The 27,565-nt window shown below is 39.7% G+C and overlaps 2 protein-coding genes across 6 annotated transcripts; one reads left to right on the forward strand and one right to left on the reverse strand.

Annotated features, from left to right (window-relative positions):
• The first annotated feature begins 114 nt into the window (after positions 1-114).
• Positions 115-4,413, forward strand: GABARAPL2 (GABA type A receptor associated protein like 2). 2 transcript variants are annotated; one of them, XM_062499688.1, is made up of 4 exons: positions 115-254; positions 566-621; positions 2,399-2,598; positions 4,147-4,413. In XM_062499688.1, the coding sequence occupies exons 1-4, from the start codon at positions 221-223 to the stop codon at positions 4,235-4,237; spliced, it is 381 nt and encodes a 126-aa protein (XP_062355672.1). In that variant the 5' UTR covers positions 115-220; the 3' UTR covers positions 4,238-4,413. The 2 variants fall into 2 exon arrangements, with proteins under 2 accessions (XP_062355672.1, XP_062355673.1); XM_062499689.1 differs by having other exon boundaries at positions 2,426-2,598.
• Positions 4,414-4,527: 114 nt separating this feature from the next.
• ADAT1 (adenosine deaminase tRNA specific 1) lies at positions 4,528-27,478 on the reverse strand. Of its 4 annotated transcripts, none has more exons than XM_062499677.1 (10): positions 27,387-27,478; positions 26,750-26,941; positions 25,995-26,063; positions 24,245-24,299; positions 23,346-23,473; positions 21,224-21,842; positions 18,548-18,693; positions 16,265-16,364; positions 12,623-12,709; positions 4,528-7,821 (listed from the first exon to the last, which is right to left on the reverse strand). In XM_062499677.1, exons 2-10 carry the CDS (start codon positions 26,916-26,918, stop codon positions 7,689-7,691), a joined length of 1,506 nt encoding a protein of 501 aa, XP_062355661.1. In that variant the 5' UTR covers positions 26,919-26,941; positions 27,387-27,478; the 3' UTR covers positions 4,528-7,688. The 4 variants fall into 4 exon arrangements, with proteins under 4 accessions (XP_062355661.1, XP_062355662.1, XP_062355664.1 ...); XM_062499678.1 differs by lacking the exon at positions 27,387-27,478 and adding an exon at positions 27,243-27,295; XM_062499680.1 differs by lacking the exon at positions 27,387-27,478 and adding an exon at positions 27,243-27,266 and having other exon boundaries at positions 26,750-26,871.
• Positions 27,479-27,565: the final 87 nt, after the last annotated feature.

Genomic DNA, 27,565 nt, shown 5'->3' on the forward strand with positions numbered 1-27,565 from the left:
GGTGATTTCGTGCCCTGATACCACAGCCCCGCCCGCAATCCCTGGCCGGAAGCGCGGCTGCTTAAGCGGTTGCCAGGTAACAGGCGAGCCGGAAGTCCCGCCTGCCGAGCCGCTGCTGTTGTTGTGACAGGGACCGTGACAGCGACAGGCCCGGCACGAGCCCCCGCCCCCCGCACACGGGCCTTGCCGTCTCTGGCTTCGCTCCCCGCCCGCCTGCATCATGAAGTGGATGTTCAAGGAGGACCACGCGCTGGGTAAGGGTGGGTCTGGGCCAGGCGCTGCCTGGCACCGGCCTCGCTGCCCTCAGTCTCCCGTGTCGCCATCTGTCGCGGTCGTCTTCCCCAGGCGGTCGTCTTGTCTGTGGGAGGACAGCCGCTGGCGGCCCTCGCCGAAGGGTGGCGAGATGCCCGGGGACGGTCTCCCCGAAAAGATAAGAGACACACTGGGAGGCGGCGATATAATCGCGATCCGCACAGGCTCTCGGCCCTGCTGACGCTGCCCTCTCGGCCTAGGACACTGGCAATATTATTATTCTGCTATGACTAATTACGAGTTTTGTTCACAGAGCACAGATGTGTCGAGTCCGCAAAAATCCGAGCCAAATACCCCGATCGTGTCCCGGTGAGTAACCAAACCAGCTTCAACACAGTACTTAGAGGCAAAGGTTGATAAATTGTTTCCATCCTGCCCACTCTGATGAGTTCCTACTAAGTAAATTCGTTTTCATTTTTGTGTCCTTAGATGTTTTAAAGAAGCCCCGAACCCATCTAACTACTCCAACATTTCCTCCTCAGCCCCAGTACACATTGACAAATAAGCTTTCTAAACACTTTCCAGAGATTTTTATGATATATCATGGTCCTGCTTTCTTGTAATAGCAATTATATCCCAGCAAACACCTTCATTATCTTGAAGATGGTGCCTAATCCTTAGAAAGATTATGAAGACTCTTGAAACCTCGGCTAAATGAGTTCAGTGATATCCCTCATGTATTCCACGCCTCTAACCATTCATCATGGTGAATTTCCCCATGCAAACCCTGTTGTTTGAAGAGCCAATGCAAGTGGTGACCCCACCTTTTTACATTAATAACTACCAATCTGCTAAATAGTGAATGACCTCTCTTCTTCTCTCCACAATCCCTTTTACCATGTTTCAGTCTCTGAAAAGACCACAGATCACATCATTTTTTAACAGCTACCAACACATCCACATTCTCAACTTACTTTCCACATCCCAACTGACCACATGCCAGTTAGTGCCACTCCTGCCTCTCACTTTTTGGTAAATAACTTCTCCATTCGCACAGCCCAGAGAAGAATCTTCATTCCCATTGACTTTTTGTGCTGCTCAGTTGCACCTAGTCACAAGATTTTCTCCAGTTACAGTCTGGCAAGCTGATATGATCTTTGCTGTTCTCTCTTGACTAACTGTCCCCTCACACATAGACTGCAGCATCCTTAATGACCATATATCTATACATACTTCACAGTATCCATTTATGCATTTCAAAAACAGTCTTGATAACCTTAGGTGAAAAAGAAATACCAAAACCCATTGAGTCAGAATGACATGCTGCTCTATCAGGAATGGACAGCAAGGTACAGACAGATGCAGGAAATAAATCTCAAATTGCAGCAATCCTTTGTCTGGACCTGTATATGTTTTCCACGATGATTCAAACTGAACCGCGTACCATTGATACCAAATAGTTGGTATCAATTTAATAGTCAGAAATGTTTTTCAAACTTAACACTTCAAGTGTTTCAACTAGAATGCAGAGCTAAGGCATGGAGACCCTGCAACCTCTGGTAAACCCTGTTTCCTGATATGCTGTATTTTCCCTTATTTTTGTTTGGTTTTGTTTGTTGTCATCTTGCTATCTTTCCTTGCTGTAGTCAATTTCTGATTTCCAAAGCAATGATGAAATACACTAAATGTCAGTTCAGCAGAATACAAAGGTAGCCTCACCAGTACCAGTACAGGGCACAGTCACTTCCCAGTCCTGTGCCTGATGCAGTCCAGGACACTATTAGCCTTATTTGTGTCCATGGTACACTGCTGGTTCATTTTTATCTTTGGGTCCACATTGCAATAATTTCATATCATCAGTGTACAAAAGGCTAAGTGATGTGCATACTTTCCTGTCACAAATATCTTTAAGGCATAGTGCACCTTTTTTACCCTATGACTGCGCCAAACATAGGCACAAGCCATTGTGTATATGAATGTAAGTTTCAGTGCAGCTGTAAAATCAGATTTTACAGTGCTGAGCCAGTTCTATCTCTGATTTGGTTGTGGTCAGGAAACCTTTTTGTTCATCCCCTCTGCTCACCATTGTAAGCGTGTATGAGCAAGTGACCTAACAAAGCTGTCTGTTCATACCAATCCTGAACAGCCTGACCTTCACGCCTGCACTTTACAGGTCATAGTGGAGAAGGTCTCAGGATCTCAGATTGTTGATATTGACAAGAGGAAGTACTTAGTTCCGTCTGACATCACCGTGGCCCAGTTCATGTGGATCATCAGGAAGAGGATTCAACTGCCATCTGAGAAGGCAATATTCCTCTTTGTAGACAAGACTGTCCCACAATCCAGGTGAGAGGCTATTCACTTGATATTCAGAATCATATCAGCAAGCCTGTGCATGTGAGAGGGTCAGTAACATCACTCTTCGAGGCTCATTTGGTGATTTTAGGAGATGCTTGTCACATCTTAATCTCGCTATATTTTTTTTTTCTCATGAGTTTGATAAATGTCTTATTTCTTGAGCTAGGCTGTAAGGAAAGGTGGCTGAAAAACATACTATGATTTACTTCCATGGCAAAAGGGTGAGCTTTGCAGTTACAATGTTCTTGCACTTGGTTGAGTGCAAAAACACGTACATCATCAATGTAAAAAAAAAAACAACGATTCTCAGTACAAGAAAAATAGTTTCATATTAAATGCTCAATATAAAATGCCATAAATTATTCTGAAAAAAACCAATAACCTGTCAGTTTACAAAAAAAATATAACATTACAGACTAGTTTGCTGGTTATTTTTTTTTTTAATTATTTTCCTCAATAATTGCAATAGAAAGGTTTTTCAAATTGCTTTTATATAGGAATAAGTTGCATTGTTTTCTGCTGCATACAGAGTATAGCAGAAGCAGCTACTACAATTTTCTATCCAAGATACTTTAATAACATTTAAGGAAATAGTATGTGGTTGCATACCTTAGATGTGATATCATTCTTAATTGTAACAGAAAGAATCCCTCCAGGTAACCTGATACACAATAGGGACCCGTGAGAACCATCCTTTTCTGTTTTTTCTTCTAACAGTACTGAGACTGCCTATGTATTATTTTTGTAACAGTACTATAGAATTGCTAGGATCAGGAAAGAGAGATCCATTGTCTCTTCTCACATGTTCATAATGAGATGTCACATCTCAGCTAGAAAAATAGGGCTTTGATCATTCCATATTAATGTAAAAATGGCAACTTCTTAACTGACAGACAAAACTACAATCTGTTCATGGCTTGGCTTATCTCACAGGCTTGAGTTTATGTAATAAACTTGTATGAGGAGAGAAGGATGTCAAGGGTTGGTGATATATCTACTACTCACCAATCCTCTTCCATTTCAAGTACTACCTACAAATCTTCCCAGGTCCTCTCTTGGGCAGAATGACAGCGTTGTTTTCCTGTCACTCATATCCAGTCTCCATCTTTCAGTTCATTAGCCTTTTCTCAGTTTTGGGAACTTGGAGAAAGGTGAGCCAAGGTGGCTTCATTTTTGCACCTGACTGATGCCTACTGCTCCAGTGATCCGCAGATAGATGGCTGGAGCAGTTGACCAGCCAAGTAATTGCTAGGGTTTCTTTTCAAAATAGAGACTAAATTCTAACAAACTAAGAAAACATTCTGACAAAGGCATTTGTGAAGAAATATAAAAGATTTACTCTGGAGAGAGTCCACGATCATTTCTCTAACTTAGGAGTCAACTGCTTTTGATTTATCCTCATTTTTTGTGTTTTAACCTATGCACAGACTTGTAAGTTTTAAGTTTTATTACTCCTTGTTTCTATGAGGTTCTAACTGTTAACACTGGCAACTTGCATGAGCCAAGCAAACCATTTCTCTTTTTTTCCCTTTCAAGCTTAACTATGGGACAACTTTATGAGAAGGAAAAGGATGAGGATGGATTCTTGTATGTTGCCTACAGTGGAGAGAACACATTTGGTTTCTGAATGGTGGGTCTTGGCTACTGTACCATCCTGCTGTGTATCTTGTAAATAGCTGATCATTTTTTGTTCTGACATCCTCAGAAGTTTCTTCTATATACATGCATTTGTAACTGGATTTGTTTCTTAATATATTGCTAGGTCTTGTTTTATTAGACTGTTAAATTATAAAAAGAAAATTTTGTTGGTTTTGTGCATTTTTTCCTCATGGCTGTGAACTCCCAGAGCCTCAGTTGTTTGGGGGGGATACATTTGGTGACATTGATTAAATAAAGCAAAGTAGTTGAGCAACTAAAACAGGAGGAGAACACACATTTATTCTGTTTTGAGATGTCAGTTAAAGAAAAATAAAAATAGTAAGTTAGTATTGGAAACACTGGATCTGATAGTTTATCCAAAGCCAGGAGCAAGATGCTGATCGTGTTGAATTGAGCTAGTACATTTCTCTTTCTCAATTAACAAACAAGTACAATAAAAAATCCTGTCACAAACAGGCAGTGCTGTCATTTCTTTACCTCCATTTTCACCAGAAAGTTACTCATCACATTTACTAGATGCTACATAGCTGCTTCTGTTACTTATTAGACAAGTTCATTACATAATACAAGTACAGCTTCGCAGACTTCAGTGTGTGGCTGATGATACCAGGAAGAAACAAGTTCTTTGTAAGTTTCAAAACCAATAGCTTCAGAGCTATAAAACAAGTTTGAGACAGGCAAGGACCTATTTGGGTAATAGAGATGTGGTCATTTTACACATATGGTGGAAACCTTGTTCTCCTATGCTCTGCTGCTCCCACTGCCAATTACTTGCTTGTCCTCATTAAACATGCATTGTGGGCACTTCATTCCTTCTACTTCCCTCCCTGCTAACTCTGCTCTCCTGTGGCAGTCTCTGCATTGTACTGTCCTCACCATGCCTGGCCTATCTTTGTTTTTCGGGGTGTCAGCTATCTCAGGGCAAAGGAATTAATACAGACTTGGAACATGTCAGCTGTTACTTTCCAGGAGCAATTCTTCCAAAAACCTGCTGACAATGATCCAAGTTTAGTTTCCTACCTTTTACAAAAGCAGACTGTTCTTTCCTAGCTGCATTTTTCCCATCTGATTTTTAGAGCAGTTTCATGGTACTGCCAACAGCATTTCCTGACATTTTGGAATGAAACAGGTGCAGCCCTTAGACACTGATTTTCCATCACAGAAATGCCATCAGTTGAGGATGAGATCCCACAGCCTTAGCACCTCAGCCTTTTAAATGCTGGTCTGTTTCAGCTCCTTCCCTCTCTTCACATATTCACTGACTTGCTTGAGGCTTAAATATGTCCTCAACTCCATCCAAAAAGTGAGGTTAGCATCAGTGTTCAGCACCTCAAAAACTACTTTTAAACCTGACAAGTAACAGAAAAGCAGCAGTCTAATGTTCACAAATATTTTAGAAATGCACCAAAAAAATCTTAGAAGAAACAATGCTGGCAGCCAGGCTCAAACTTTAGAAAAGAGTTAAAAGAGTTTAAACCATATAACTGCTTATCTGAAAACTGATGCAAGACTACAGAATTAGTCTTATGTAATCCATTTTAATACTGCAGCTGGATAGGAAATGGGAACATTCCAGTCTGGTCAGCAGGTTCACTGCAGACATTGTTGATTAACTATGAGAAATTATGTATGGTAAGTTAATAGGTTCTGCAAGATTTCAGTGAAGAACAAAGGTAAATTTCAGGAACCTGGAAATCTACTGAGAGCTCTTTAGGTACACTATAGAACTCTGCCTTTGGAATGCTACTTGCTCAATTACAGGAACAACTACCTTTTATCTTCAGCAGTTTACCCTGTGGCCCATGTACAATGGCGTCTGGCCAATTTTTTTTTCCTCTGATGACTACTGCAAGTCCCTAATCTCCATAATCCCTTGCCCTCTACAAACACAAACTTACTTCCCCCTCACCAGTACAACTGGTCTTTCTGCATGTTAGTGCTGGATTTGAGCGAATGGGCATACATGCACACAATTCAAGTTTTTTTTTTTTTTTCAACAGGAGAACTATTCTTACTTGACAAGTCAACCTAAATGCAAAGTAAAAAGGATTTTCTGCTATCAATTCTCAGACTGTAATGTTATGTGTACTGTTTGGTCCCATATGTAGCTCAGTCAGTTGACAGCAAAGGCTGTTTGGAGAACTGTGGTGCCCATTTTTCAGATCCAAAATTATAGCATACCAAAGAACAAAAAAAAATTCAAATCACTAAAGAATTTTCAAGTTCTAAATTATCCACTTCTTCCATCCTGCCTTCCATCCTTCCATCCATTGCTTTGTCCAAATATTTTATGAATTGTGGTTTACAACAGAAAAAAACAAAAGGGGAACGTGCTCATAGTCCTGAAATTGCTCACAAAATGCAGTAACTGGGACAGAAGGCTTAAGGAGGGTTACACACTGCTTCCCCCACAACTGCTCAAAATGTTGACTGTCTTGCCATGCAGATGTTAGCTGTCAATAAAGCATAATGACAAGAGACTAGAAGAGACATGCCAGAGACTACTTTCAATACTCCCCAAAGCATCTCCACTTTTGCCAGGCTATTAATGAACACAAGGAACAGTGACATAAACTGAGGCTGAGGCATTTCTGCTTTTAATTGCTCATGTCCCACAGAGGGGCGTGAAGATGGACACAGTGCTCGAAACACTGAAAAAATAGGTAAATGTTTACCTGTAATTACACAAGATCGGCCAACTTGAACCAAGTAATTCAGGAGTTTTCTTTCCTGCCTACAGAAGCAAAGCAGTTGAAAGGTTATCTGGCAAAGTCCTGAAATTGAGATGCACAAGATATCATAAGTGGTATTATTTGACATATACTCCCCCCAGTGCTTTTGCTTCTGCTGTGGTGGTATTTGTGGCTATGTTTAGTAAATAGCAGCATATATGAAGTATTCCCAGGAAAAGATGACACTTTACAGAACTGTTTTTTTCCAGTTAGAAGCAAAGGGGTTGGAAGACACAGAGAATTCTTCCAGGCACCAGACAAGAAGAACTCAGAGTTATGAAAGTATTGCTTACTATACATGAGGGTTGTCCCAGCAACACAACAACAATCACAAAATTATGAGAAGTGGAAGAAAAGAGCAGCACTAAAATTTTCCATAGTACTGCTTCAATTTCAGTTGAAATTATCCTCAGTTACTAGGATAGCACATCACTGCTTCCTTTCTTTTGTAGATGTATTGCTTCATGCAGCTCAGAATTTTAAGTCAGAAATTATCCTTATCTATATTTCAATAAAAAGGGGGCTTCAACTCAGTAGAAATAGAAGTATTCTGTAAATTACTTTCCTTTTCAGTCCTGTCTCTTTACAGCACATAAACAGGAGGGCATCTTTTTCTGGCCCTTGAACTGCAGAGGTATCTGCTGTGGACCAGAGCTTATTCCTGGATTCACATAATCCCATGGAATGTCATGTGAAGTGCAGGTACTCCTTGGCATTCTTGACCCAACCCAGCAGAGCTTTGCTACGCAGCACTTTCCAGGCTTCCTGATAATTTAATGCAGCTTCCTTGTAGTCCCAGTAGGTTTTTAGAGTCTTCATCCTGACAGAAAGTGCACAAAAATTAAAACAATTCTATGATCCTACTGAATGTGAAGAGACAAAATTAAAAAAGAAATCAAATATCTAAGGACCTGACATGAACTACAGACTCCTCCTATGAACTCCTCCATACTATTTAGTGAAATTCTCATCTAGGGAAGACTTGGAGATGCCCAGGCTCTAAAGTTAGACACTGTCATCAATCTTACAAAAGGAAGCAAAACAACTCTTCTAGCACTAGAAATGTCTGTGTTTGACTGTGTGACCACAGGTTACAGAAAACTTCCATGACAGCAAAAACCGCTGAAGAGAAGCTAAAAAGGTGGCTAAGGTGCTTTGAATTGGGTCAAAGTAGCCTTAGTGTGCTAGAAAACTGGCTAGAAAGGAAAAGGACAGAATGAACTGGACAGTTTTTCTTTTCCAATAAAAACAAACAAACAAACAAACAAACAAACAAACAAAACAAAAAAAAAACCAAACCAAACAAAAAAAAAAAAAAAAAACACAGGGAAGAACGAGACAAAGGAGAAAATAATCTCTTTTATTTCCCTAAAGCAAAAGAGACTCATCAGTTTTGGTGTTATTCCCCTTCCTCAAGTAGCAACTATGTCCCACAAACTCAGCAGAACAACTGGACACTCTGCTGAGTACATTATCCCAATGATTTTCAAAATAGGGCAATTCAGGTCTAGAGTATCTGAACACAAGTGCCTGTAAGACAATTTCATCAAGAATTTTTTCCTTTCCTTGCATTCCTTTCCCAACCTCTTTCATCTTCCTTTGCCAAAACATCTGTCAGCCACATGTGATATGCAATGTTTATACATTAAAGTCAGTATGAAGGGAAGATCATTGGCAACATGACCTTCACCAAGAAAGTAAAAGAGCCAAACTACTACAGGAACCCTAATCTGTGAGGTCTGAGAGCCACTGCAATGACTTCTGAAACAGGCTTTCACGCTCAAAGGCAATTATGATCACCCGCAAAAAACCCCCACAGCTCCACCATAACAGCAGACCATCAGAAGCTGAGTTTGAGGCACTCAGCATGCTGCTCTAGATTTATTTCTAAAACACTGTGACATGCAAAGCAAGCCATAATATCTATCCTTGAAACCTTGTGTTCAGAAAGGTACAAGAGTGGAGAACCTGTCTATGCCATTGCTGAATATGGGAGATATATTCTCTCCTAAAAATCTGCCCTGCACTCTTATCACAGCCAATCCATTTTGCTTTCTCCACGTCTTTCACATTAATCATACTCTGTGAAACTAACCTCTGAGCTGCTCTCAAAAGTCCCATGTAAGGGTCCCACTAGAACTCTCCCCCACCTGGCCAGTGGAATGGTCACAGAACCCCATAATCAGTAGTGGATCTGGAACTGCAATCCTCCATACTGTGAACCAAGCAGGAAGGAAAAATAATAGTACAATCTAAATTGTGATGGCTCCTGACTACAATTTAAGAGAAAAGAGGATTAGTAATTCATTTAATAATCCCAGCAAGAAAGTCAGGGCAGGTTTATTTTACAAAGTCTCCCCTAGATTCAGACAAAAGGCCATACAGCCAGCCACACCTTTTACAAACAGCAGTGCCTGGAGACTCTACAGTGGATACCACTGTATGACAAGAGAAGGTTTTCACTTCCACAGGTGGTGACTAAAGCACATGTTTTTCCTAACAGCAGGGAAAAACACCCCAGTAATGCAAAAAAAATCTCATTTTCCACATTGCCATCAAGTGAACTGCAAACAATACTGCAAAGGATTTTACGTAACAATTCAGATTAGCAATAGCACAACACTGTCCAATGGTGTGTCACCATTCCGTTGGCAGTCAGCATGGAAAAAGAAAAAAAAAAAAATGAAAAGAAAGAAAAAGGATGGATTTATGCACCAGTAATTTCAAAATGATAACATGTGAGCGGGAATCAACAGAAGAAAATTAGTTATGATAGGTGGCAGTAACAGGTAATAAATGAACATAGTTAGTCTACCTAGAGAGATGAGTGAGAGTTTAAGTAAGGCATAGAAGACAGATCATAAGAATTACTGCAAAGGAAGAAAGAAGGTGGGACACCATAATACAGTACTATCTGGTTCCTGGTGAAGTAGCTCATGCCAGCCAAACACCACCTCCTTCTCAGTCTTATCTGAAAGCAAATAAACTAAATCCTGAAAAAAACCTAAATCGATGAATGTCATGTTTAACATCTTAGATAAGATATACTACTATAAATACCTAAATTTGCCTTTCAGAAAAGCCAGCAAAGTTCTGGCCCCAGTAGGCTGTCTACCTGTTCCAATTTAACAGCACCCACACAGATCCTCTCTGTGAAGAATGAATAAGGAAGTCACAAAAGGCAGGAGAAGCAGATTTAGATACACACACAGACACCCCCCCCCAAAAAAAAAGCCAACAAACAAACAAAAAACCCCACAAATTAAAAAAAAAACAATTAAAAAAACCCCAAACCAAAAGAAAAAAAACACAAAAATACCCCAAAACCAACAAAAGAACATCAGAATCAGTTCCATGTAAAGCTTTAAATTTCCTGATTTGTAAATCTGACAGTGGACAACAGTAAGTGAAAGGAGTAACCTTACGTGAAGAGTAACCCTTGTCCTAATAGACCCTACAACTACAAAACAAGCTGTTCAGCAAATTTGAAAGTACTACAGAATGAGCTTTCCTTGATGGAGCAGAAAATATGGGAGGCAACAGACACAGAAGTGGATTAGAAGAGTCAGGGTAGGCACTTAGGGTCAAAGTGGAAAAAGGTAACTGGGTGAGAGCACAGCTTTAGAGCCAACCATTTGTGGGAAGAGATGAAAAGATACATTTAAATGCGAAGAAAATACAAAACTGGGTAATAGTTAAATCCACAAAAATTTAAATAAACAATTTGAGAGTGTAGGATTTCTGCTCTGAAGTTCGCTCAAACTACAGTTCCAAGGGGAAAAGAAAAATCAAAACATCAGAATACTGTGTAGAAAGGAAAAGGGAGGATGAAGGAAACAGCAACATGAAGACACTTTTAAATTTTGCTTTTTAAGTGAAAAGGAGGAAAAGCAAAAGACTTCAAAGGCAGTCAGCTGCACAAGCTGATTATTGAGCTAGCACCTTCTCTGTATAAATAGAGTTTGTGCACCGTAAAAACAATGTCACATCTGTGAATCAGCAGGACTTTGCCAGGAGAAGCCCAGACAGAAAAACAGCAGAGGACCAAAAAGTCAAAGGAAATGAAAAAGCCAATGGTCTAGAAAGCCCTGAGGTGAAGTGACTTTATGTAAGCACACTTCATGTGATCAGCATGAGTCACCTACCCAACAATGCACAAGTTCACAATCTGTTTTGAGGAAATCATGATGGTTAAACACGTGAGGACAAACTCCCACCCAAAAAGCCCCCAAAGGAGGCTGAAAATTATGTAATTCAAACTGATTTAAGGACAAAGTATCTCTACTTATAAAATCAGTTGAAAACATCTCAGCAATAGCATGGTCCATGTTGACATCAAAACTTTGAAACAGTTATAAGACACTTCTATAGACACAGAAGGTAACTGCAATCTTTAATTCAACAAGGCCCAAAAGCAAACAAGATCCATTAATTAAAGAGCCAGGGTGCACTTACTTTGGCTAAGTTTGTTGTATCTACTGTCTTAGTACCATGAAAGGCTGAATTGGCCCATCTCCCCTGCTTCCAGTCACATATGCCTCCTACTTCCTTGGCATGGGTTTTATCTGTTTCAGATTTCCATTGGCCAATTAAGTTCATTAGCCCAAGAGAAAACACAGAAGACAAGGGAACTGTTTTCAGATACATCACCTAGTTGAACTGGCTCATCACAAGATTGGAGATGTGCTAATGATACAAGGGAGAATACAGAAATCAACAGCCAGTAGCAGCAGTGAACTGCTGTGGGACCATCACCATCAGCAGCAACAGACAGTTAAACTGGCTCAAGAGTTGGGATAACTGCATCCTAAAGCTGGTGAAATTATATCTGGAAGTAAGTCTAAAATAAAATAAGCCTTCCATGGCAATGGATTTGGAACCTTCTACATCTCCCAGAGTCTCCAAGCCAAAGAACTCTAAGTTTCTGTACATGTGAAACTATGCTTTACTTTATAGTATACCACCAAATACATAATGCACCTAATGCTATGCCATACTGGATGATAACTGCAAGTAATTAACTCCAGTCTGATACACCAAATTTGTTTTAAATAATGTAAAGGAAAATTCCAATTACGGCTTCCTCACACAAAAGCTGCTTTATTTTCTTCCTAGAAGGTCTCTGTTTATGCAACTTACGCATTGCAGAAAGAGCCCGATGTATCCTTACCAACCATATGAGAGAAAAATACAAAAAGAACACTATCTCACCTTACTAGCTCTTACTCCACCATATGCTAAGATGAAAACTGATTTTAACCTAGACTTAAAAAAAAAAAAAAAAATTGTATTCAAACTCTTCTTTCTTGTGAATCAGAGAAGTGGAATTTGATAGAATTACTGAACACCAACTAGGTATCAGTAACTCCATGGTAATTTTAGGATACTGGGTTTGAATACCACCAAGGGTACAGAGCTGCAGGCAGCGGATCTAAGAGCTCATGTTTTCAAAGAAGATACTACTTCCTCATCTTGTGTCTCATTCCACATTTTTTAAGTATCAAACTTTAACAATGGACTTATCTAAAATAAGATTCATGAGCATATACTGTATCATCACAGCATTCTTAAGTTCCCTTAAGGTAAATTCACTTTTCTAAAGGCAATGATAATGTCTTTACCGTAGAGTGTCTGGTAGATCCTCTTGTGAAATACTTGTCACCAGCTTTTGGAATTTATGGAAGAGCTCCACTTTACAGATTTTGGATCTGATATTAAAAAAAATTAAAAATTAGAAATTCTGATGCAAAAAAAAAAAAAAATTCACTCCACCTTACAGCTCACAGCAGTACATCCCAGCTAAACATTTTTGATAAAAAGCATTATTGTTCACTTCACAAAGAATGTAAAAACTTGTCTATCATTTAAGTATTCCTACCCCATCCAAGCTGCCCACCTGCTTTTTCCCTTAGTTTTAAATGTTCTATTGACAAAGAGCTGCATTATCCCCATTCTCTCAGCCAGCACTCACCAGTTTGCAGAATGACATTTTAGTATCACACTGTTATCTGCATGAAACTGCACCATCAACAGTTCACAACTGCAGTAAGGTTTAGCCAGAAGGACTAGTCCCAGAACGGATCAAACAAGCACAGAACTCCAAAGGCTTTTTCAAACTGTTAAATTTTGTATTATTCAAAACAAATAAAAGAAGGAACATAAATATCTGGAACAATGCTGACGTTTTCACAATGATGACAAGGACACATTCAGCAACAGCTGCAGGACAGTTAAATACAAAGAGACTCATCAAAAAATAAAGTGAGTCTAAGTCAAAGTTTGAAAGATCTTTAGAAGGTACTACAGACATCCAGCTTTCCTATATACGTCAGCTTTGAGCCCTTCTATCACTCCAAAGAGATGGCAACCAGAATCACTGTTTTATAAGGTGTAGTTTGGTTTTGAATGGCTCAGCTGTTGCCTCTGTTTAATCATCTTTGCATACTGTCTTAACAATGATTGATTAAGTTTTCCAACAAGTGCAAGCTGATTCTCCAAAAGCACTGAAAACAAAATCAATTAAAAAGAAAACCTCCTGTTGCTAGCACGTATTTTAAGAATATAAAAAATGGCACGGTATCATAGAATCTCCACAAGGATCATGGAGTCCAACTCCTGGCTCAGGAAAACCCCAATAATCCCAGTATGTGCCTGAGAGCATTGTCCAATGCTCCTTGAACTTGGGCCACTGTGACCACTGCCCTGGGGAGCCTGTTCCAGCACCCTACCACCCTCTGGGTGAAGAACCTTCCCTAATATTCTGCCTAAACTGCCCCTGACACAGCTCCAGCCATTTCTCAGGCCCTGTCAGTGGTCACGAGGGAGCAGAGACCAGTGCCTGCAACTCAGTGTCACCTCACAAAGAAGTTGTCGCCTGCTGTGAGGTCTCCCTTCAGTCTCTCCCTCTCCAGGCTAAACAAACCAAGCGACCTCAGTTGCTCCTTGTAGGGCTTCCCCTCCAGACCCTCCATCATCCTGATGACCCCCCTTTGGAAACTTAGAGCTTCATCTTCTTATATTCCCATACCCAAAACTGCCTCCAGGAGATGAGGCCACACCAGAGCAGAGTAGGACAATTCCCTCCTTCCCCTAGCCAGCAATGCTGGGTCTGTTCCCCCACAGGATGTCAGCAGCCCTCCTTCGCTGCCAGGGTACTGCGGACTCATATACAACTTGCCACTAACCAGGACCCATAGGGCCCTTTCCATGGCCCTGCTTTCCAGGCTCTCACTCCCCATCCTGTCCATACATGCAGAGTCACCCTGTGCCATGTGCAGAAACTGACATTTGTCTTTGTTAAACACCATATGGTTGGTGATTGCCCAATCCTGTTATTGTCGAGGTCTTTCTGCGGTGCCTGTCTTCTTTCAAGGGAGTCAGCAGCTTCTCCCAGTTTAGTGTCACTGGCAAACTTACTTAGTGCACCTTTGAGTCCTGCATCCAAGTAATTTATTAGGATGCTGAAAAGCACTGGCCCTAAAACAGAGCCCTGATGAACCCCACTGATGATGACAGCATGCAAATTAAATATTCAAGATAATCTGTCAAAGTTTCATCTTGTAATTTTGGTGGTTTAATTAATTAAGCATTAACAAAAGCACATACAAGACATTTACCTACAAATTCCTTTTACTCAGTCAGCTTTACCATCCTTGGTATTTAATGTTACCTAGCATAGTGAAAGGGGATAAAACCCTCAAACAACATGTCCCAGCAATCACCCTGAGATTCCTTGAGAAGAAAAAGAATGCAGAAATACAAGTCTTGTTTATTATTAAGCACCACCAGTTCCAGTAAGGCTGTAAATTCTGTATTTTCATTACAAAGTTCTTTTTGTGACTGATTACTTCAAAAGCATAAATAGTTTATTTGTTCATTGACATTGTTTTTAATCCTGATTTCTTAAGGAAACAAGATGTTTGTAATCACACAGTCTTGTATGCTCTAGTAAATTTTGAGATTTTTTTTTTAGTGAATTTCAAGCTCATGTTGAGAAGAGGATCTTTCAACAATAATTGAGTTCTTACACTTTAATGCTGTCAGCTAGCAGATGACTCTCAAGTTTTAGAGCAAATGCACAAATGCTGTGTGACAAATTTAAGCCTACTGAGAAAAAGGGGTTAGCTGGTTTGTTTGATCTTTCACATGTCTTCTGGAATACTTATATACTGCATATTGAAAATAAATATTCTACAATGCACAGGGAACTTGTGTTAAAAGATGCACTAAGTCACCTAGGTCACATATGTTAGCAATACCCCTGACACCAATACTGGTCACAAACCACAGAGTTCCTGATCCTCTTATTTCCACTGAAAATTTCCAAGTACTAGGATATACAGGATAAACTTCAGTCAAATCAGGCCTAACTTCAAGAAGCTCCGAATGCGCAACTTGCAGGCATATGAATAAATTCTCCACAAGAATTATCTAAGCTGCACTTATGCTATTCACCTCTTGTTAGGATTGTCATCATCCTCCCAAAAAGTATGGGAAACATGAACAATATGACTATTGATAAACTGGTAGTATAATCAGGTAATAGCTAAAACACAAACCGCAATCTTCAAGCTGTATTTCCACAGAACAATGACAATTTTGGCGACCTCACCTAACATGAAGGTAACCTAGAGATGGAGAAAATTTGTCTGCAGATGCTTATGAGTAATTCCTCTCAACCTCAAGAAAAATACGTAACTATTTCTTTAAACTGTGATTGTTGATAGAGGATTTCTTAAAGAGCACAGTGCCAAGATGACAGTTGGAAAGGTGACATGTTCATGTTAAGTGTGCTGCCATAATGTCAACACATTTTCAAACTTTAAGGCAGAAAGTCATGTTTCAAAGCTACACTTTTAATGCAGGACAGCTGACTTAACTATTAAAGAAAAAGAAATCTCTAGAAAGAGAACATACAATGCACACATTTCCTTCACAGTCATCAACCAAAAAAAATACAAAGCAAAAACTCTGTTTCCTTCAACAGTAAACATCCTTTTAATAAAAACTGATCACAGTCCCTCACCACCATTATCTACAATGTTTTCAACAGTGACAAAGAAATAGGATAAACTTGTTAATTCTCATTTAATTTTCATTATTCCAACTTCCCTCTCTCCCTTATACAGTGACTCTTCCCCTGCTCTCTACCTTTCCCCTTCTTCACCATTCTCTAGATTTCCTCTTGCTCTGACAACGTCACGTGAGCTGACTAAGGCACATAAGCTAACAAATAAAACATAAATATTACAACATTCTCACACCTACTCTGATGGCTCCCAATCCCCTTCTTTGTTGTTCCCTGGCGGAAGCCATCTGAGGTGACATCCAGAGGTTGCTCAGGGACTGCACTCCAACTGATAGCTGTAGAAGAAATTATTATGAGCAAGAGAAATGCTCTTATCACAAAAGCAGAACCTAACAGCTCCTTTCATTCCATTTGTTCATGTATTGCTTCCCAAAACAATTCAAACCAGAAAGAGGACCACAGTTTTCTAGGGCCAGAATACCAGTACCTAAAAGAATGTTTTATTTAAAAAAACGAAAACACGCATACACACACCCCCCCAGACAGAGCTTTCATCTCAACTAGATCATTTAACAATCCATGCCTCTAAATATATGGCCTTCAGCTTTGTAATTCCCTCTTTCTTACAGGGATTCTACTTTCTTTTGTACATCAGATGGCTTGTTTTCACATCAGGCTGTGAAATACTGCCCTAAACTACTTGCACCAGTCACTCTATGTTTTCCTTCTGATTTTATTGTCTGCTATTATATTATTGTGTACTCTAAGTAGTTTCATGTTTGATAACCGACAGACACCAAATATTTGCAAAAATTTACTTAAAAACATTATTAGCTAGTAGTCAAATAAAAATGATTTGTTGAAAGAGATAGCAAGAGCCAACAGCCTTAAACACTATACCGAGTCTGAGAATTTCTTAACGCTGAAACTCTGCATACAATACCTTACAATTTCTAAGTCATGAGCAAAGCATCAGCTGCATGTCAACAGAAACTGCCATGTCCAATCTGTCCCTCCCTAGCATAAGAGCAGGTTCTTCAACTTCTACTACCATGAGACAGCTTCTGTTTTCTAAATTCTCCCTCTTCTCTGTGTTTCTATTACACAAAACAGTTGCACATGCATTCACTCTAAAGACCATCTTGTTAGTCAAGATGCTCAGACTGCTTATGTTGCTCACCCCTGTATTACAATTCAGCTGTATTCTGCAATTGTTGTATTCTTCTAAGTGCCACTTACACAGTGTTTCAAGTACAATGCTGTATCACTCTACTAAAATAAAATCCTGTGTAACATGAAATGACAAAATCACCTGGTTAGAGGATATCAGTTTTTGACAAGCAGATACAAAGTTACTTAAAAATTAAAACATTTTCCATTCTTTCACTCTTTCATAATTATATCAAACTTCAAAGCACTAAGCAGAACATGTATTTTCTTAAAATAATAGCTGTAATGTTCCTATCAAGCATCTTGTAATACTCAGTGTAACAGCCCTAAATTTAGTTTACTCTGATTTGTATTCCTTCAAGAAAAGAAACCACTTGGCTTAAAAAAAAAACCAAAAAAACCCAAAAACCATAAAATGTGCTAAGGCATCCTTCATCTTTATATAACAGAATAACCTGACAAGTGTACAGCAAGAAAGACTTACAATGAATTTAGTCACAGCTGCTTTCAGGCCTTTTTTGCTAACTCAACTGGCACAATTTTTCAATGACTAACTTTGTTAATTTGTTTCCTATCTCACAAAGTATTAAAGTATTTTCCTTCCTGGCACTTGTAAATAACTCCAATTCAATGAACATGCATTCCATTAAGGAACCTTTTGTCTCCATTCTATTTTATCATTAGCTCTATTGGAACAGAAAAATTTCTAGTTCTGGTTCAGACAGAAAAGTATACAACAGTAGAAGACAGGCATGTCCAAGTTAAAGAAGCTACTTAGCCATACACAGAGAGTAGCAGTTCCTTTTATTTTTTCCCCAAATGAGATCATGTTGCTAAGTCACATTGAAATTTAAGCATTCATTCATCATCAAAACAAAAAAAACACCATGTTCAAAATATCTATCAATACAACTTTTACACTATACTACTTTGCATTATTTCATCATTCACAGATTTTTGGAGCAATTACAAACATAACTCAGCACGGAAAGTCTTTTGTTCATTACCAAGGAGAATACAAAACTAACTGAAACAAGAAGTCTTTTATTTTCTTGCAGTCAACTTTTGTTTCCCCTGGTTATTTTCTGTCTATGTTTAGATTAAAAATTCTTAATGACATCAACCAAGTGTTCATTCAGTCTGAAAACTTCCTACTGGAAACCAGAGGCTGAGATAAATATTATTAATTATTAACACTTAAGTCATGGCCTGAAATTAATTTCTTGCTTTTCATACTTTGCTGCTAGCATACTGGCAAGGAATGACATTCCGTTCCAAACAGCCAAACCCATCTCATTTCTATTCGGACTTTTGCACACAGTTATGCAACTAGCCCAAATTAACTCACCTGCACTACAAGGAACAAGTTTTGTTTTGCTGTTAGTTTGAACTCCCTGAACTGCCTGACGGCTATGTTCAAATTGAAGTTCTGATTGCAGCAGCTTGACTTCCTGAGTGAGAAAACCACCTGGTAAAGATGAGATGTGTTGACATCTAAAGTAAACACAGGAAAAATGCAAGTGATTTTCAGTATATTCTTCCCAACAATATCATTTTGCACAATTTCCCTTCATTATCTAAAATTAATTTCTTTAACATTAGGACTGAACTGAACATGAGTTATACAGGTGAGACAAGGAGGTTTAGAGGCATTTTTTCCCTTCAGAAAAATATTTTTTAAATAAAACCCCAAAGCCACACTAGTTTATTAGGACCTTGTCCATCCTAAAAAAAAAAAACAAAAAACAAAAAACAACCAAAACTATAATGAATTGGTTTTTTTTAAAAAAAGGTCTAGTTTAAAGCTATTACAACCAATTCAGTATGCAGGACAAAAACTGCAATATACTTCTGCCATCACAAAGAAAAATAAAAATAATAAAGTATTTACATAGTCAACTGCATTACATCAGGAACTGTTTTATGAGCCTAAAGGTTTATAGTCAAAGCCTAAAACCATACAAAATATACTTACAGTTCCATCTATAATCTTATCTTTGTTACCTTAAATTACCATTGCATACTGAATGACATTAGGGTCATATGAGGAAAAAAGCAGCATGAGTTTAATCACCACAATATTTACACAGAGTAGGAATGACAGAGCAGGAGATTCATATTGTCAGACCCAATAGTCTGAAAAAGTGCCTGACTGCACTAGGACTAACAAGGCTGGGAAATTCTTGTTATGTGTTTCTGAATGAGGAAAGGATTATACAGAAAGCTCCATGGGGTATGTCACTGGAGTTTCTCCATTAACAGACAGACTTATGACCTCTTTTATAATCATCCTAGAAGGATGCAGGAATATAGAGAAAAGGAATAACTAAACAAAGTCAAACCTTTCATATGAACTGGTCTAGTAACTTCCACTTAAAAAGAATGTCTCAGCTCTGTAGTTTTTTTCTTGCCCTCCTTTCCCTTCACTCTGTCCAAATCTACTTATTCTTCTCTACTACTCTACTTTACTGATTTAGCCTCCCAAGTAAGAAAAATATCCATTTCCGATCCTTGTTGCTGGGATAGTTTCCATCAGCTGAAGAATCTGAGAACAAAGAAGGTCAGTGCAGAACAGATAACTTTTCTCATTTTGCAGCAGTGTACTTCATCTCTCACATAGATCTCCCTAAGGTGACATGTTGTGTTATGAAAGCTCTACTACTCATAGCACCAAGAAAGATCAGATCTTGGATGTAACTGAGATTAAAGAAGCAGACAATTTTTTACCACCAAGAAAATGCATGTAAGTTTTGCCTCTCCAGTGTAACACAAGTGCCTCCTTCCAGCTGACCAGTACAAGCTGTCCCATGCTATGTGTCCTGAACTACTTCAGTAACTCAGAGAACAACTGAGGTGGGAGGAGACCTCTTGTAGGTCATCCAGCCCAACCACCCCTCCTCCAAGCCAGGCAACCTACAGCCACCCACTCAGGACAGTATCCAGATTACTTTTGAGTAACTCAAAGATGGGAGACTCCACAACCTCTCAGAGCAACCTCTGCCAGTGCTCCATCACCCTCACAGTAAACAAGTACTTCCTGATGTTCAAAGGAACCTCCTGTGCTTCAGTTTGTGCCCATTGCATCTTTTCTTATCACCAACACCAATGCAAACAGCCTGGCTCCATTTTTTCTGCCACCTCCCTTCAGCTATGTATACATATTGATAAGATGCCCACAAGCCTTCTCTTATCCAGGCTTAGTCCCAGCTCTCCTCATATGAGAGATGCTAAAAATCCATTATGCACCTTCGAGGCCCTGTGCTGGCCTCTCTCCAGTATGTCCACATCCCTCTTGTACTGAGAGGCCCAGAACTAGACACAGCTCTTCAGATGTGGCCTCACCAGAGTCAATACAAGGAAAGGATCATCTCCCTGGACCCACTGTGATACTTTGCCTAAAGTGGCCCAGGACACCATTAGCCTTCTTTGTTGCTAGAGCACACTACCGGCTCATTTTCAACTTCATGTCTAGCAGGAACCCCTAGGCCTTTTCTGTGAAGCTGCGTTCTAAACAGGCAGCCCCCAGCATGTGTCATAGGACTGTGCATGGGACTGTTCTTTCCCAGATGCAGGTTTTCATTTCCCTTGCTGAATTTCATGAAGTTCCTACTTTTCTCCACCTGCTGAGATCATTCTGGATGGCAGCACAATGTCCTGGCCGATCAGCTACTTCTCAGTCTCGAGTCTTCAGCAAACTGTCTAGGCACACAGTCTGCACCATCATCCAAATGACTGATTAATGAAGATATTAAATAAGTTTGGACCTAGTATTTATCCCTAGGGTACATGGCTACTTACACCTTTAACTACACTTAGCCCAGTGATCACCACCTTCAGGCCCCAGTCATTCAGATGGTTTTCAATCCACGTGTCTACTCATCCAGCTCACACTTTAACAGATTCTCTATCAGGACCTTAAGAGACACATTATCAAAAGCTTACTAAAATTATAATATTTGCATGACAATGCGTTGTCCTCTAAAGCTCACTGTCTGCATATGCATCATCTGAGGAGAGCACTTACCTTTCAATAACTGCTCTCCGCATGGCTTCTTGGCTATATGGACACTTCCCCACTATAACTGCTGACAGATACACCGGATACTGCAGAAAATGCATCAGAAGAGCTCCTTGACACCCTAACACATTCCAGCGAGCCAGTTTATCACTGCAGGACATAGAGCATGTTCTGTCTCCTCGACCTGGCTTCACTCGTAATAATCCCACACAGTGGTACCCCAGCCCAGGTATTCGGGCATCATCCAGCTCTCCAGGCACACATTTTGCTCCAGTTCTATGAATATCTACTACCTTTGGACTCACTAAGCCAGTATGCTTATTAGCTGTTTGCATCTCTGCAGAACATTCACAGCTCTTTTGATTTGTGTTGTCTTCTCGTTTCACAGATTCATCCTGAACAGCCAGGTCTTCAGTGATTGTGGAAAAACAAGCACCATCATCAGTTTTCATTCTCTTGATTATATGATTACTTGCCATCTTCTCTGATTTCCTTTTATCTTCTGGACACAAGTGATTATGGTTACTTCTACATTCTGCTGATTGTCCAGCTGCATGACCTCCAGTCACTGGCTTAGAAAGCTGGTTCTCTGGTTCGCTGATTGGAAAAATAGAAGCATCTCCACCTGGAAAAAAATGAAAAAACATTAAAATACCATAAAAAAAACATAAAATTGGCAAAAAGAACATCTTGTGGCTATCATACTAGTAGCTTTCACAGATCTGCACTCAGGAAAACGTAACTATGAGAACACATTTTTGAAACAACATTGTCTTGTGCAACACCGAATCAAATCTCACTGAAATGTGAGCCAATATATGCTTCACTTCAAGTTCTGCATTCTATGTAAGAAATAATCAAGACAGCAAAATTTACGATCTAAAAAGCAAAAGGTAACAAAGTCATTTGACAGACTAAAAGCAGTGCTAAAGACTCACACGAAAACCAGCCTGATCTAAGCAAACAATATGAACCTCAAGAGAATAATGAAAGAATAATCTGTCAAGTAAGGGTGAAACCTTGAATCTCTATCACTGAAACAAGCTCAGAACTAAAATTCTGAAGCTCAGTTCAAAGTAAAGCAAGCCTGACAGGCCTACTGATTTATGTGAGAAATTTCTCACAATGTGAGAAAAAGAAAATAATGAAATTACTCTCACTATTAAATTTGAAGACTTAATTAATTTCTATTCTCAAATGCACTAATGAAGAAACATAATATTGCATATTCTCTAACTCACTCTATGAAGTACTGATGAGGCATATTTTGAGAGTTCTTTAAAGTCCTTTGCTCTGTAACAGACTAGCAGTTGAAGAACACACCAGTGAGAGAGCATGGTAACATCAAGATGCCCAATACATTGGTAAACCATGAGGCCACATTCCTTCATTCTGTCAACAGATCTTCATCTTTGTGGTGCTGGATTTTTTAAACAACAAAGAATGTTTTCCATGACATAAGTTACATTATATTCCCTAAGAAGTTTTGTGTTGGGAAGCCAGTGATGTTTCATGAATGGGGCTTTTTTTCCTGTTTTTCAGGAGTGTGGTTTTGGTTTGTTGGTGGGTTTTGTGTGAGTCAGTGCTGGCTTTTCTCCCTCGTTTTTCTTTTTTGCTTGGTTGTTGGGATTTTTGTTTGCTTGTTGGCTTGGGGGCTTTTTGGAGTTCATTTGGGTCTTTTTCCTTTGTTTGCTTCATGGGGTTGAGGGTGGTTGTTGGTTGGGTGTGGGGTATCTTTCATTTGGTTGTTTTTAGGAATGGTGGTAATGTCAGTATTTTTTATCAAATTTTTAATCCACGGAGATAATGGTTGAAGCAAAGCAACTAAACAATATGGCAGACCTCTGACAAGTATGTTATTTTCAGGTAAGGAAGATAATAGCTATTATTGTTTAAAGTGAAACATTCCACTGTATGATGAGCAGCACATCAGACTTACTCAGTTCTCATGAATCACATCCAGTGAGATAAAATGCCAAATCTATCTGTGGAGGACTAGTCAAATGCATCTTCAGGCATGTATCATACCTCACTCTCAATCCAGACCAAAGAGAGACTAAAGAGAGGCAAGGGCAGAAAAGATTCTACAAGTGGGAGCAATGTACTTGGTTCACTACAGCATACTCACATGGGGTATGACTGGAGAAAAAAATAAATATGATATTTGGTTTAAGTTTCCATTTCCCAGTTTCAGTTCCCAGACTAAAGATACATTGCTGATGGGAAGCTGCAAGCCACAACTGATGGAGAAGATACCTGTTAGGCAGAAAGTTTTCATGAAACATTGACTTCATTTTTGATGTATGAGAAAACAACAAAAGTTACATGCCCTCTAGTGCCTGTTCTTTCCTGATGGGAGTCTATCAGGAGCCAATCAGTTATGCTTTTACAGAAAGATGGTATCCAACATAATAAATATGAACACATCATTGGAACTTTAATAACAGACCTCAAACAGCTGGACTGAGTTAATGCTAACCATTTCAAACTGCATAAATAAGGTCCACTCCTCCCACTGTGTGTGCTTTTATCAACTCATCTGATTCTACAGGACTCAGTTTAGCGACATCAAATGGCAAGAAACATACTCATTTCTGCAGAATTACTGTTCTCCTGGCTTGGTTCCCTGACCCAGTTAATCCCATGCAAACAAGAGGACTGACATGTGGGAAAGAGCAAAAATTCTATCATTGAATAGTAGCCATGAGATCTGCATTGCTATCACATGAAATCAGATCCTAACTCTTCATACAAAGGCTCCACAAGAACAAGGAAGAAACAAGCTTTTGTGAAAAGGTTTTAACACTACCTAGAAGTATAAAAATCAGGCTAAAATCCTGCTGACAACAGCAAAGAGAGTGCTGCCCATACAGAAGTAATGCAGTCTTTCACTACATTCTCATATCTGAAGCTACAAAATTTGGCTATTTCAGCAATAGGTCAAAATTATTTGTATCACAACAACCTCAGATGTCACTGAGTAACAGCAGTGTTACAGCATTGACTAAAACTTCATTCATGCCTCACCTCTGGAAGCTCCTCTTGGCCACAACTTCAGCATGGCTGTCATTCAGAATGTCTCCTAAAGCAAAACCCACATATGCAAATACTAAATCATTACAAACAAATAGAATTCAACACAGGACAATTCTCCATATTTGTTAGTATCTGAAGGTTTACTGTTGGCTTTAGAGTATCGCAAGATATTTAAACTTCCAATCATTACAAAAGGTCAACAATCTAAACAAATGAAGAACAAAAGTACTCAGTCTGCAGCAAGTCAGACTTGCTTGAATATCAAATTTTAACTCATCTGATACTGGAAACCCTTTGAGTTGAATAAACACTACATCCTTCAGAATCTTCCTGGTTTTTGTTTTCAAGGGTAAATCTTTATAGTCTCAAGACACATTCTGCCAGAAAATTTCAAGTGTTTGTTAAGCTTTTGGTTGCAGATTTTGTTTTTGGTTTGTTTTTTTTTTTTTAATATGTTCTACAATTTAAACTATTTTCCCTGAAAATATTTCTGATATTTGCTAAGTTTGCACATTTCATCTCCAGTTTTCCTACAGTATCTGCCTGTTGTGTTATGTAAAGGAACAGAAGTCATAGATCATCTTTTCTTTCAGGGGTAAAAGGCCAAGTGATAGAAATCCTCTCTAACAATTTTAAAAGTTTGCAAGTGTCTAACAGATAACCATTAACATGACCTACCATCAAGTTAAAAAAGTCGTCCTAAGAGGAGAATATGTTCTAAATTTGAGATCACTGAAGACAAAAATGGCAAAACAAACTAGTGCTACTTTTTCCTAGTCAATTTTCTACTTAGACCCTTAATATCTAGACTGTAAATGGTACAACAGTGTAATCAATTCTCCTAAATCAGTCAGAAAAATGTCTGTATTAAAACTCTTCTGAGATGGCCATATAAGAAATATCCAAAAAAAAAAATCTATTACACAGAATCTAGTTTCTTTTCTTTCGCTCCACTAATTAATTTCAAAATGAAGGACATTATAGAGAACATGAAGCAGCCTAAACCAGATACAGGCAAAACCCTTTCTCTCATCCCACTCAAGTCCTCCTCTGAAGTCTAAAGAGAATAGAAAGCCTTGTACTTATGTATGCATGAACACTCTTCCCCCTTAGCTACTTTTCAGCATACATCATTACTATGGCTTCTTCCCTGTCCTAGCAGAGGAGACATATACATCATGAATTAAAAAATGGACACACAGTGCAAGGAAAGTCTCCTACAGTACCTAGTAAGAAATGGTAGTTGTGAGAAGCTGGGTATCTATCTATCCCATACATTTATTGTACAACACTGAAAACTATCTAGCAGTAATATGCAGTAAGGAAGAAAAACCCTATTATTACCTTCCTGTTGGTCAGTACCAGCTGTGGTACCTATTGCATCAGACCCCAACAAAATGAGACTGCAACAGGTAACCAAAGCACAGTTACTCTGCTTATGTTTTGTTTAGCTCTAAGTTATGAAGTCTTTGAGTATGCAGACTCAGGGCCTAAACTACACATTTCTAGATATAAAAACTTAATTCACCTTTGAGGCAGTGAGTGCAGCAAACCTTCCTGGCAGCCACTGTGGCTCCCTAAGCTCCTCTCTTGTTGGTGAAGGAAGGTCTGCCTTACACTTATGGCTTCAATCCAGAAGAGTCTGAGCAGAATGCCTTGGGACATCTTCACTGATTCTATGATACCAGCAAGAAAGAAGGTAGCATAGGTAGTCTGCTCTTGAATTTTACACCATACTTACCAGTTTTTCGCATTTTGTTTTGGCCAATACATTTTGTTCCAGTTCCCATAGCAACAACTTCCTTAGTTACTGAAAATGAAACAACATTTACTAAATGTACTGAGAGGCAGACCATACAATTACAGAGAGGAAACAGTATCAGATTGAGAACTGAATACAGCAAGCAGAAGCACCAGTGGTAGGAAAAGTCTAGAACAGCATAGGAGGAATGCTAATACAGGCTTAATATGCTAGACAGCACGCAGCAGACACTGCCATAGCACTCCTCAAGCACTTAAGAAATAATAAATATGGGATACAATCTGCCTGACAACACTGAGTGCCGCTAAGGAAAAAGAGGATAATGATGAACTAACAGAAATGCAAAGTGTAGTAACACAACCTGTTACAAGAGAGCAAACCTCTCTAGGATTGTATCAAATTAAACACGTTTTTTCAAGAGTTTATATAAGGAATTCAGGTCCTGCGTAGACTTTCACCACATATTGAACAGCCAAATGAAAGCTTTCACTGTCTTGTTTACAGTCTGGGAAGAACAGCATTTCACTAAAACCACCTCTTTCCAGACAGAAGCTGTGAATCACAACAATCACAAAGTTTACAATCACAAAGAGTTAAGAATTCGGGTGGAGACTGAAACTGAATAGGAAGGGGTGTGTAAAGGCATCTTTAAAAAAGATAATAAAAGGAAAGCATCAAGAACCTTCTATGTCCCTCCCTTCTCTCCCTCCCGTATCCCCAAAACTCATTCTTACCCTGCAAGTTTCCTGGACTATCAAGAGCCTCGCTTTGGGTTCCAGACTCCACTTTGACAACAGCTGCCAGGGAAGTCCATTCCCTGTTTGGATCTGGTTTCCCCTGCTTAGGAAGTCTGGTCCTATAATGAAGGTAACATAATCCAGCGATTTCATCAGCGGACCACATGGCTCTCGATTCAAGTGCAGGTTCTACACAGAATTGGATTCCATCACAACACTTGAATAACAATCCCTGTCTCTTCAAACCCTGCCATCTTGTTCAGCATGACACTTTCCTGCACCACCTTTCAATAACAAGGACCTAATCGTATCATCTCTTTCAGGGCTACTTATAGGAAATAACTTTTTCCAAATCGCAAGAAATAAAAAAACAATGCTAGAATCCTTAAGTACAGCAGCAGGTGGGGCTACTGAGTTCCCAAGGCTCCCACTATGCAGCAATCAACCGCATACACCACCCCGCCGTCCCGGTGCGGTCTCTGCCGCACACCTGAGGCGCCTGGCACAACCCGCCTTCTTCCAGGCCTCCGCCTTGCCGAGAGACCCGAGGCAGCCCACGCTCCGGGGGTGCTGCCGCCGCGCCCAGGCGCACGTCCCGCCACTCCGGCTGCAATCCCTGCAGGTCCCTCCCTACCCGCCGGGACACCGGCGCCGCTGCTCCTCGCCAGGACAGGCGGCGGCAACCGAACCTCCAGGCCGCGGAACCTCCGGGGCCGCGGCGCTCGCACAGCGTCACCCCAGTACCCGCGCACGCGCAGCTGCTTCTCGCGCGCGGCAGGCGCAAGGAGCGGCAGCTCTTGCGCAAGCGCACAA

This window comes from Cinclus cinclus, chromosome 11 (assembly GCF_963662255.1).
Source record: "Cinclus cinclus chromosome 11, bCinCin1.1, whole genome shotgun sequence".
NCBI lineage: Eukaryota > Metazoa > Chordata > Aves > Passeriformes > Cinclidae > Cinclus > Cinclus cinclus.

What these genes read in the sequence shown, in the direction of transcription:
- GABARAPL2 (XM_062499688.1), top strand. Translation starts at nt 221, where the DNA reads ATGAAGTGGATGTTCAAGGAGGACCACGCGCTGG. An exon ending in CAAGGAGGACCACGCGCTGG is followed by an intron (nt 255 to 565) that starts GTAAGGGTGGGT and finishes TTTTGTTCACAG; the next exon opens with AGCACAGATGTGTCGAGTCC. An exon ending in AATACCCCGATCGTGTCCCG is followed by an intron (nt 622 to 2,398) that starts GTGAGTAACCAA and finishes AATCCTGAACAG; the next exon opens with CCTGACCTTCACGCCTGCAC.
- ADAT1 (XM_062499677.1), bottom strand. Translation starts at nt 26,918, where the DNA reads ATGTGGTCCGCTGATGAAATCGCTGGATTATGTTACCTTCATTATAGG. An exon ending in AAACAAAATGCGAAAAACTG is followed by an intron (nt 24,300 to 25,994) that starts GTAAGTATGGTG and finishes GTTTTGCTTTAG; the next exon opens with GAGACATTCTGAATGACAGC. An exon ending in GATCTACCAGACACTCTACG is followed by an intron (nt 7,822 to 12,622) that starts GTAAAGACATTA and finishes ACTTTCTGTCAG; the next exon opens with GATGAAGACTCTAAAAACCT.